The following is a 12500-nucleotide window of genomic DNA, read 5'->3' as shown; positions in this document are numbered from 1 at the left end:
GTTACTTTTTAAAAAAATTGCCATTCAGTGCTGGTTGGCGGAACTTTTTACGATTGATTTAATGAATGAATGAATGAATTTATATAGCGCCTAGATCCACAATGTGCTCAGAGGCGCTTTACAATGCAAATAAAACACAACAATAAATTGATAATTTAATAATATAATACAAATGCATTTTGTTATTCTTTGCACTTGACAGGATCAATCAGACAATGGCGGCGGAAGACTGCAATCTCTCTCAAACTTTTTCCATAATCTTGGAAATCGTAAATCAAATCGAGGCTCACGGAGCGATTCTTCGTCTTCAGAGCACTCGCCCTGTGGTTTACGCGATGGGCTGCCTCCGATAGAGAGCGGAAGTAGATCGCAACTGACTGTGCCTAGCAGGAACCATACGCCGTCTTACGCAAGTAGTAACGGTTACAAATCTCACGGTTCTCCTCAAAGTCGGGATCCGTCTCCCGATCCGAGGGGTTCAAATGGTTTCCATTATCAAGAACAGCACAGATCTAGTCAAAGGCCAAAAGATCACCACCACCAGCGAGGTGATGAGAATTCTCATCGTGGACGCCATCACCAAAACCATTCCACCAACAGGAGATCGGAGGACGTCCACGACAGGGGTCGGCATCCATCGGCCTCTTTATTAACACCCGATGTGTATTCTAATCAAGGCGGGGTTCAGGGAGATTATCATCATTCCAGGAAGAATGGAGGAAGCAGTGCTGACTTTTCAAAGACGAAAACTGGTGATCAGTTAAAGTGAGTAACATTTTTTGTGTGTGTGCACGTTAGGCTAATTGGACGTGAGGAGAAAGATGTGAATTCCATCCATATTAAAGAGCTCTCTCTCTCTCTCCCTCTCTCTCTCTCTCTCTCTCTCTCTCTCTCTCTCTCTCTCTCTCTCTCTCGTGCCATGACACTGCATCTTATGGATTTTTGTAGGTGAATATTAGTCAAATTACTTACTGCCCGGCTATGTCAAATGATATTTTATTACCCTTTTAAGTCAAGGACATTCTAGGAGAGAGAGAGAGAGAGAGAGAGAGAGAGAGAGAGAGAGAGAGAGGGAGAGTTAGATTGATAGAGAGAGAGAGGGAGAGATAGATAGATAGATAGAGAGAGAGAGATAGATAGAGAGAGAGAGAGAGAGAGAGAGAGAGAGAGAGAGAGAGAGAGAGAGAGGAGTTCTTAATTTTGATTTTGTATACATTTACGTATCGATATCATGCTTGGATGGAAATAGATTATATATCACAATAGAATTGTTTTTATTTTTTAAAACGTCCCAATTAAAACAGGATTACTTAACCCATTGATATCTGAGAATAACCTTTTCCACCGTTTATAGCTATTGTCACGTTCTCTTATATCAGGGCTGATTTTGTAGCTGCCAAAGAAACTGGGAATTGGAAATCTTTACTGGATTTCTACTCCAATACTTTCAACTCGTTTCTGGAACTGAATACTGTTTTCAAGGTAAGAAATAGGATGGAAAGTTCCATGGTAAATTCTTGTTTTTATGAGAACTTTCTTCTTTTGTTTTTGTTTTCTTATTTTTTAACATAGATTATGGGTAACTTATTTATTAATACAGATAATCTTCTTTTTCGGTGTCGGTGATACAAAGCTGCTAGAAGCTGTTTTATTGGGGTTTTTTTTTTAGGGTTTTACGGCGCTTGCAACACATTTAGGTTATATCAGCGCCAGTAAAAAGGAAGAAAATGGGATAGTAGAAAGTACTAGAATTACAAGCTAGAAGTTGTGGACTGTAAAAAGTAATCAACAAAAAAAAAAAAAAAGAACAAAATTTATTTTGGTATCCTATTCTTTATAGTTTATTAACTCGTTACCATTTTGATGTTATATTTGAATTATTCCCGATCAGTGTAATCGCCCCCCCCCCCCACCCCAACAGACCAAATCCGAGCAGGACAAAAAGTGTAACCCTATTGTGTTTTTTAAATGCGACGCATAATCTCAATTTGGCAACATTCAAGCCAGAGACCCGAACGATAGTTTTACGCCTAAATTATGACATTTGAGATTGAAAATATTGAATTCTGTTTTCCACATTACAAAATTTAAATGTATATATATATATATATATATATATATATATATATATATATATATATATATATATATTATATATATATATATATATATTAGTTTAAATTTCTGAATCCTAATCTTTTGTTTATCGCTCAATAATTGTGGTATCCAATTCACACTGCCGTAGGTACAGTGGAATCCGCAGTAGTTCCACACTCTTAAAAGTCAACGCCTCTTGATCGTCTCAGATGTTCTCTTCTTCATCTAAGTGTGCTCCATTGATAATGGATAAAGTCAACCAATCTTTCTGGTCTTGTGGTGGTGACTTTATCGGGATAAAAATGTAATACCAGATTATGGTGGTGGGTCACATATCAATCCAACTATAGATAGGATGCGCTTGGCAAAGAAGCTCACAACATTGCCATCCGGAAGTATAAGGACCAACACTACAACTGTGTAACCATGACTTTATAGTCTTGTGTAATACAGTTTATGAGAACACTCACAAACGCGGATGGCAAAAACAATACAAAGGCCCGAGTGACGTCATCTGCATACTATCTATAGATAGTTCGAAGATGACGTCACTCTCGTCTTTGTTATTGTTTTTTGCCATCCGCGTTTATGAGTAATGCTCACTGAACTGTATTAACTTGACTATAAGCGTTCATGTATACACACAGTTTTGTGTGTTGGTCCGTTATACTTCCGGATGGCAATGTTATGAGCTTCTTAGCCAAGCGCATACTATCTTAAATGGAAATATTTCACATCAGAGATGCCGATGTAGAATAGGACATTGTACGACGACGTATAGCGTTCACTTTTGTGGCAAATGGTTGGTTGACTGGGCGTGATAACAGGAAAATGTTTCTATTTATGTCTTCAGCTCAATGGATATTTTTGCCTGGGTGGGGACCCTGACCTCCCATAGTGGGCAAGGAGGTACATACTGTGTCTTCTATCCCCTTATATCTGTTTTCCAACATGCTTTCTGTTTTTGTCTTGGAATGATATTACTTCGTTTTGTCCTGGCCCTGGCCGGAGTCCTGGCTGGGAGGGAAACAGTCAAATGCATATTGTTTTGGGAGATGATATTTTTTTCCTTGTAAATCATATCTCTGTTATGTATTATTATATTTGTTTTGTTAAAAAATGTTTAATGTAAGCATTTGAGTGTATTCGTCTTTGTTGGATATCGTCCGGATGAGACTTATAGGTGATCTCAAACTAAGTACATTAGTGATATGCTCTTGGAATCTACATCTGATCCCTATTTGTTCTCTGTTCCCCGTTGTCTTACTTTCTCTTGGGTGCTTTAATTGTAATTCTAGAACTTTTTACTATCCCATTTTCTTCCTTTTTACTGGCGCTGATATAACCTAAATGTGTTACAAGCGCCTTAAAAACTAAACTAACATGTCTCAACGGATAGAGTGCGGCTATGTGGTCTAGTGGTATGACACTCGCTTTCGGATCGGAAGGTCATGGGTTCGAGCCTCGCTCGGCGCATAGTTGAGTCCTTGGATAAGACTCTTTACTCACATTCTCTCACCGTACTCAGGTGTAAAATGAATACCTGGCCGTTAACAGCGTTGTCTTTGTCCGAAAAAATTGTAATATCGCCTAACAGGCGTCATCTCTCGTTCTAAGTGTTACGTTTTGCTGTTGGTCAGCGACCCCTTGTAAAGCGATTTGAGCACGTTTAGTGGATATTGCGTTATATAAAAGCTCAACTTTATTTTAGAGTTTTGCAGTCGAGCAGACCAGACACCACTGGTTTCACTGGGCTAGATAGAATAACGCGGTAGTTTGGTGTGATGGCTTTCAGTCTCAGTCGAGCAGTCCAGACACCACTGGTTTCACTGGGATAGATAGAATAACGCGGTAGTTTGGTGTGATGGCTTTCAGTCTCAGTCGAGCAGACCAGACAAAATGGTTTCACTGGGCTAGATAGAATAACGCGGTAGTTTGGTGTGATGGCTTTCAGTCTCAGTCGAGCAGTCCAGACAAAATGGTTTCACTGGGCTAGATAGAATAACGCGGTAGTTTGGTGTGATGGCTTTCAGTCTCTCTTTATTAGGCTTTCTCATTAGCTACACTATAAAAAATAATAATAATAATACATGACATTTATATCGCGCATTTTCATCACTGGGTGATGCTCAATGCGCGAAACAATAATATAGTGACATTATTATACAAATGAAATATTATAGATACATACTACATCAACATAATATTATCATATTACAACAATGTAATTACTAAACATAAAGTCATTAATACAAGATATGTTATAATACATCCACATGCTATGTCAAATACGGAAATAATATAAAATAATGATATAATAACATAAACTAAATTAACATTCATATTGGGGTCAAATTACAAAGATGCATTAATCAAGATGTGTTTTAACAAAGAGATGGTGTTTTAACTTTGATTTAAATATTGATAAGGACTTCGCTTCTCTTATAAAGTATTCATATCTAAAACTTTTGTCTCGAATGTATTAGAATTTACTCCTGCATGACTTGCTTTATTTACTGCCATTAACCAACGATGTCGTCCGACATCAAAGCCTCGTTTTTCTTCCTCATCTTAGCAAGGAATGTTTATTTTTTTAAATATGAATATATTTTTATTATTACGCGATTATGCTGCTCTCAAGCGATAGAATAATATGTTTTATTTTGGTTAGAAAACGTAATTCGTAATATATCAATAGATTAACAGGCCCCAATTTGTTAACAAGGCTATGTGGTCTAGTGATATGACACTCATTTCGGATCGGAAGGTCCTGGGTTCGAGCCTCGCGCTCGGCGCATAGTTGAGTCCTTGGAAAAGGTTCTTTACCCGCATTCTCTCACCGTACTCACCGCATCGTAAAATGAGTACCTGGCCGTTAACAGCATTGTCTTTGTCCGAAAAATTGTAATATCGCCTAAGAGGCGTCATCTCCCGTCCTATATGTTAAATGTTGCTGTTGACCAGGGACCCCTTGTAAAGCGCTTTGAGTACATTTAGTGGACATTGCGCTATATAAAGCTCAATTTAATTTTAATTTAATTTAACAAGCCAATACATGGCTTCAAAGAAGTTGCCAGTTTATATATATTTTTGGCAAGGGAAGAGTCATTTTAATCATTCGATTTATGAAGGACCCCTCTGGTCTGAGACACTTTGACAAGTTGAGGATCGTCTTAATCTATATAAGTATATATATTTAAAAAAAAAAAAAAGGGGGGGGGGGGGGGGGTTATAGCCATAATGACAGAAAACATTTTTTTGTTTGTTTTTTGTTTTGTTTTTTTTTATGGGGGGGGGGGGCAGGTGTGACCGACGTGTACATTTTTGCAAGTCTGATATCCGAACGCAATTATGGGCCTAGTTTAACATTGTTGTGATGAACAATATTTTGAGGTTGCCATTGCAACGCTGAGTCCATAATGAATTGGGTTACCAGACCTGCAAAAGAGCGTATCGGGTGCGAGCATTCTAGGACTTTAAAGTTTAACCCCCCCCCTCCTCCCTCCCCTAAAAAATAAAAAAAATAAAAGAGGAATGAAATCCAAAAACATCCAAAAAAAAGAATCATATTTATTTAGTCTTTTGCCACACAAAATGTGTTATGATTGATTTTATATACGTCCTGTCCCCTTTCATGTTTCAAATCCTTCGAAGGCATCTTTGGTCAATACTCACATCTCCACCTATTCACTTTGGCAAATCGATGTGGATCAATACAGATCGATATTTCCAGTTAAGTATAAAGACGGGGTACATAAGGCTGACGTCACTTTTATTAATAATTGATTCTCGTAGGTCCTGTTTTTCTTCCCCCCCCCCCCCCCCCCCCCAATCTGTAACTGGAACGTTTTCCTCATTCCGTTCGCTTGCCTTTTGTTTTCCTCTGAAAAACAAGTTGGAAAAACGATCTTTAGATTACCGTTCTATATTATATGAATTCAGTTATATTGTATCGTGCTGGAATAACTTTCATTCACTTCTTTTTATTCCTTCTCCCTTCAGTTACCTTTTCTTGTAACTGAAGTCTCTCTAAACAATAGACGAAGGCTTTTATTTGTTTCCTAATCACGCTATCATAACATTCTTATAGATAGAACGAAGATGACGTCACTCAGGTCTTTGTTATTGTTTTTGCCATCCACGTTTATGAGTACTTCTCACTAAACTGTATGAACCAGACTATATAAGTTCATGGTTACACATTGTTTTGTGTGTTGGTCCGTTATACTTCCGGATAGCAGTGTTGTGAACTTTTTAGCCAAGCGCATACTATCTATATAAACTTGGCGGTTGTCAATGATGCAAATGGATGCGATGAAATCAACATTATGAAAACCGCATAACAAAGGGCTGTTTTCAATTTGTCCAAATGCCAGTTATAATGCTCATGCATAATTTATGATGTAATACTGCTACGTTCATGTAACCTGTCAATTGTATTTTCCGAGAGAAAAAAAGAGCCTTTCAAAATTTAACAAATTAGAAATTGGAGAAAAAAAAATGATAAAAATGAACATTTTGGTGATTTTTTTAAAAATTCAGGCACTATGCTCAATGCTTTGTAATATTTTCCACAGCTGACCAGATGGAACCCTAATATTTCAACTTTCAGCACTCCTCACTGGCAATGTGTCCTTCTTGTACTATGGGGCTGCGTCTCAAAAAAAAAAAAATGCCCCCCCCCCCCACACACACACACAAAAGAGAAAAAAAAGTAACGAATTGGCTTTCTCAGCTGAATAATGTTTTTACCCGTGCTATTTGGAAAGTGGTAATTTTATTTTCAATTTATCCATTCAAAACTTTGAAAAATGGTGTTGAACTCTTACCCGTAATCTGCACAGATTATGCAACTCATGTACACAATGTCCTAAGGAAAAGGTTCACATCAATTTTGGCTAGAATTGCTTCAAACCTTTACACCATCCTTCCCACCCCAAAGAGAAAAATGCAAACACACACACACACACAACAGACACACACACATAAACATACACACACAGACACAAAGATATAGATAGTATGCGCTTGGCTAAGGAGTTCACAACATTGCCATCCGGAAGTATAAAGGACCAACACACAAACCTTTGTGTAACCATGGTCGTTTATAGTCAGGTTTATACAGTTTAGTGAGAATTTCTCATAAACGCGGATGGCAAAAAAAAAAAAACAATAACAAAGACCTGATTTACGTCATCTTCGAACTATCTATACATGCGGGAGATACTGTATATCAAGTAATTTCCTCTGCCCGCTTCGCGCGAGACAAACATGCTCTATCATTGTTTTTGATTATAGGAGAAGTTTTACTGCTGTTTCTTTCCAACAATTTTCCCTGCTGACCTCTATATTCTGTCGATAGAATAAGATGATCATCCCCATCCTGTCACCGGTTTTCAGGCTGCGAATCTGGGACTTTAGAAGAGTCTCGGGTTTTGACCAGTTTTGTTTTCTTTGTAAGTTGGGGACGATCTCGCTTCAACAGTCGTAACGTCACTTCCCTCGTAATGACGCATGGTAACTTAGTAACTGGCTCTAAACTATCGGAACAATGGCGGACGCCCTTTTGAAATGTTTCTCAGACGAGCATAAAAGCGTATCCAGAGGAGAAAAAAAAAACACATTAAAAATCTGATCATGTTTGGACTTTTACACATTCTGATCACAAGACATATGAAAAGTTCTAGCCAGAATGAAGAATAAAAAGTACAGATTTTCTTTGTTTAGAACCACGATGGCCACCGTTGCTGGGCGACGTGACATCAGACTATTGAATCCAATAGACACATCGTGGAAGGGAACATAACCACGCCTCTCGAACAATCGTCACAGTGTAAACGATGACAGTTGTTGGTAAACATTACGAATTACACATGCTTTACTATGGTATGTGTTTATGTAAAATACCCACTATTCTACCGCTTGACCAATAGATAGTATGCGCTTGGCTAAGAAGCTCATAACATTGCCATCCGGAAGTAAAACGGACGAACACACAAAACTATGTGTAACCATGAACTTTTATAGTCTGGTTAATACAGTTCAGTGAGAATAACTCACAAACGCGGATGGCAAAATATAACAACAAAGGCTTAAGTGACGTCATCTTCGAACTATCTATAGAACCATCACAGAAAATTATCTATAGATAGTATGCGCTTGGCTAAGAAGCTCACAACATTGCAAGCCGGAAATATAACGGACTAACACACAAAACTCTATGAAACCATGAACTTTTATAGTCTGATACAGTTTAGTGAGAAGTACTCATGAACGTGGATAGCAAAAAACAATAACAAAGACCTGAGTGACGTCATCTTCGTACTATCTATAGATAGTTCGAAGTTGACGTCACTCAGGTCTTTGTTATTGTTTTTTTTTTTTTTTTGCCATCCGCGTTTATGGGTAATTCTCACTAATCTGTATTAACCAGACTATAAACGTTCATGGTTACACACAGCTTTGTGTGTTGGTCCGTTATACTTCCGGATGGCAATGTTGTGAGCTTCTTAGCCAAGCGCATACTATCAATAAATTTCAACGTTTATAATCTGTTCGAAAAAATCGTGCGATAAATAGTCACCCATTTGATGGTATAAAAACAATAACGATGATCATGGAGAGGTCGATTTCATTCACGTTATTATTTATAAACAACCAACTATGTTTGTCCGAGCACGTTTGAAGGTGTGTCACAAATTTCATGTTTTTATTCGTCAAAGTTCTACTTGTTAATTTGTCCATATATTAAGTAATATTCACTGTTATAAAACTGGGGAATGGGTGTTTACTTCAGTGCACGTGATATGTGGTATATTATTAGAAAATGAATAGAGAAGAGAAATAAACTATCGGCATTGTACGGCTAAGATATGTTAAAATGTAGGAAATTTTGCCGATTAATCAATTCAAATCTAAGAGTTGTAGAGTCCGAATTAAATGATTAGGTATCGTTCTTCTGAAAATATTATTTTTATTTCACCAAAGCTGTAAGGACGTGGTTTGCAATGTTGTCTCTTTAATGTTTCATACAAATATCTAACTGTGTGGGGTTCCTGACCTCCCACAGTGGGCAGGGGGGTACATACTGTGTCTTCTATCCCCTTATATCTGTTTTCCAACATGCTTTCTGTCTTTGTGCGGCTATGTGGTCTAGTGGTATGACACTCGCTTTCGGATCGGAAGGCCCTGGGTCGAGCCTCGCGCTCGGCGCATAGTTGAGTCCTTGGAAAAGACTCTTTACTCACATTCTCTCACCGTACTCAGGTGTAAAATGAGTACCTGGCCGTTAACAGCGTTGTCTTTGTCCGAAAAATTGTAATATCGCCTAACAGGCGTCATGTCTCGTCCTACATGTTAAATGTTGCTGTTGACCAGGGACCCCTTGTAAAGCGCATTGAGCACGTTAAGTGGGTATTGCGCTATATAAATGGTCGTTTTTTAATTATTTTTTTTTTTGTCTTGGAATGAGATTACTTGGTTTTGTCCTGGTCCTGGCCAGATGCCCTGGCTGAGAGGGAAACAGTCGAATGTATAGTTAGTTTTGGGAGATGATATTTTTTTCATTGTAAATCATCTCTCTGTTATGCACTGTATTATGCTTTCTTTATATTATATATGATTTGTAAAACATTTGACTGTGTTCCTCTTAGCGGGGACCTGTGCTTGTGTCTGGATGAGACTTTTAGTGATTTCAAACTAAGTACTTTGATAGAGTGCTTTTGGAATCTACACCTGTTCCTTATTTGAACCAATTCCCCATTGTCTTCCCTTTTCTTGGATGCTTTATTGTAATTCTAGAACTTTTTACTATCCCATTTTATTCCTTTTTACTGGCGCTGATATGACCTTAACGTGTTGCAAGCGCCGTAAAACCCTTAAAAACAAACAAACAAACAAACAAACAAACAAACACATATCTAATGGCCCTGGTTATTGATTTGATTGATTCGAAACCGGTCACGGTTCTCTCTCTCTCTCTCTCTCTCTCTCTCTCTCTCTCTCTCTCTCTCTCTCTCTCTCTCTCTCTCTTCCTTGACGTGATTATGCATTAAGCGACACTTTTGGAGATCCGTCTGTCCGTATCAATTTTTGATATCAGGATTGAATGAACACGTGAAATACGCTGGTGTTACCTGTTTTAGAATCAGGAAATAGATATCTGGTTCAATTAGAGTCCGTTTAAAATAAATGTAAAAATAAAATAATTGGATTCTCCGAGTTTTATTTATTGCGGGTAGTTACTGTGTGAGTGTGTGTGTGTGTGTGTGTGTGTGTGTGAGTGTGTGTAACGAGAGATAGATAGATAGATAGAGAGAGAGAGATAGATAGATAGATGGATAGAGAGAGAGAGAGAGAGAGAGAGAGAGAGAGAGAGAGAGAGAGAGAGAGAGTGTATATGAGAGATATGAAAATTCTGGCAAAATGGAATTATGTAGATTTAATTGGCGCTAATAATAAGTGCCCACAAATGAGTACCCTAAGACCAAGTGAAATGACAAAAATTGATCAAATATTAATCCACGAGCGTTACATTTCCACCAATAGATAGAACGAAGTTGACATCGCTCAGGTCTTTGATTTTTTTTTCTCCTGCAAATCCATGTTTATGAGTAATTCTCACTAAACTGTATTAACCAGACTATACACGCTCAAGGTTGCACATAGCATTGTGTTGGTCCGTTATATTTCCCGATGGCAATGTTGACCGTTTCTTAGCCAAGCGCGTGTCCTGTCAGATATTACTGTTAATAATAATAACAAATCTTTATTGTCCTAAAAAAAGTGGCAATTTGTCATTTGGTTACACATCTATAACAATACAATATTGACATAGACACACTCACACAGATGCACGTTAGTAACATCGTGGTCATCGGGGGAGAAAAAACAAACAAAAAACAAAGACAACCACTTATCTGTCGTTCTCTGGAAAGACGTCTATTTAAAAATCTGGCCAGAAAACTCGTCCTTCTAATACTGATCTATTTAAATGACCCTCATCTCGGCAAAAACTCTCAAACATGGGACATCGCTGCAGGGTGGTCATGGGGATAAGAAAGAATCTCGATGGAACTCGGGATCGAGCACACAGTCCATTTGCGCATGAATGAATGAATGAATGAACGAATGAATGAATTTATATGGCGCCTAGATCCACAATGTGCTCAGAGGCGCTTTTCAATGCAAATAAAACACAACAATAAATTGATGATTTAAGCATAAAGCGAGTACAGAGCTATCCGCCAACCCGAAAGTTAGCTTTACGTCTAGTTATATTATATTTTTTTTTCTGGGAAAAGGGGAAAGGAGGGGGGGGGGGGGGGGGGGGGGGGAAAGAGGGAAAATTAAGGTTTGTGTTGACGACAGCGATTGTAGTTTCTTGGCCTTTACCCGACGTGTACATATATGCAGGTCTGACAACCGAACCCACTTATGGGCCTAGTTTAATATTGTTGTAATGGACATTATTGTGCGTCATCTTTTTTTTTTTAGATTTCCAATACAACAATGAGCCCATAAGGAATTGGGTTATCAGACCTGCAAATAAGTGCACGTCGCCTTTACCACTTCCTAAAGCCCCAGGTTTGAAAGTCTTTGCCAAAATTAGGTTCATTTAATTCGATCGATATTTGAGGGACGAGTTTTCTGGCAATTTAAAAAAAATTATGCGTCTTTCTAGAGTACGACAGTTAACGGGTGAAAAGATGTAAATTATACAATTCAATAAAAAGGTTTATTTTAGACATTTTTCCAATATGAACCACGCATTTACAAATAATTTCAAATCAAAACAGGTGAAAGGAAACTACCAAAATAATTAAATAGATAAATAAATAAATAATAAATAAATAAATAAATAAATAAATAAATAAATAATTAAATATGAATATAATCCATGAATAGACAGAAAAAAAATAATTAGAAAAATAAGTGAATAAATAAATAAATAACCATAACTTGTCCATAATAATATATAAACACACGCAAATCAGTTTTCAGGAAACAAAATAAATAGCTTATATATAAAAATAAGTCAACGGTCACTAACATTGAAAAATCAGTCGTCGAGCACAGACAATCACAGAAAAATATTTCTAGGAAAAAAAATAATAAAATAAAATACATTTCCGATCACAGTGACTCAAATTTCTTTATCTGGTCCATTGCTGAATGACACCAGATTGACGCATCGAATTTCAGCTATTGATGCTGTGCATTTGGCCAAAATACTCACAACATTCGCCATCCGGAAATAACGTTCCGACACACAAAACTGCGTGTTAACCTTAAACGTTTATATAGTCCGATTATTAATACAATTTAGTGAGAACCACTCATAAACATAGCGAGCTAAAAACAATAACAAAGAGCCGAGTGACGTCCATTTCGGTCCTTCTATA

The 12500-nt window shown here is 37.5% G+C and overlaps 1 protein-coding gene across 2 annotated transcripts in view; it reads left to right on the top strand.

Annotated features, from left to right (window-relative positions):
- LOC144966199 (putative E3 ubiquitin-protein ligase HECTD2) overlaps positions 1–12500 on the top strand; it is a 72876-nt gene that overhangs the window by 7058 nt on the left and 53318 nt on the right. For both annotated transcript variants that reach the window (XM_078902362.1, XM_078902361.1), the window contains exons 3-4: positions 203–765; positions 1380–1482. In XM_078902362.1, coding sequence (XP_078758488.1) covers positions 203–765; positions 1380–1482 — 666 coding nt within the window. The remainder of the gene's footprint in view (positions 1–202; positions 766–1379; positions 1483–12500) is intronic.

The sequence above is a fragment of the Berghia stephanieae genome, chromosome 2, assembly GCF_034508935.2.
Source record: "Berghia stephanieae isolate SIO BIC M18660-M18661 chromosome 2, UCSD_Bste_1.3, whole genome shotgun sequence".
NCBI classification, from domain to species: domain Eukaryota; kingdom Metazoa; phylum Mollusca; class Gastropoda; order Nudibranchia; family Aeolidiidae; genus Berghia; species Berghia stephanieae.
The sequence above is the reverse complement of the archived record's forward strand: the minus strand, read 5'-3'. Positions and strand labels throughout refer to the sequence as shown.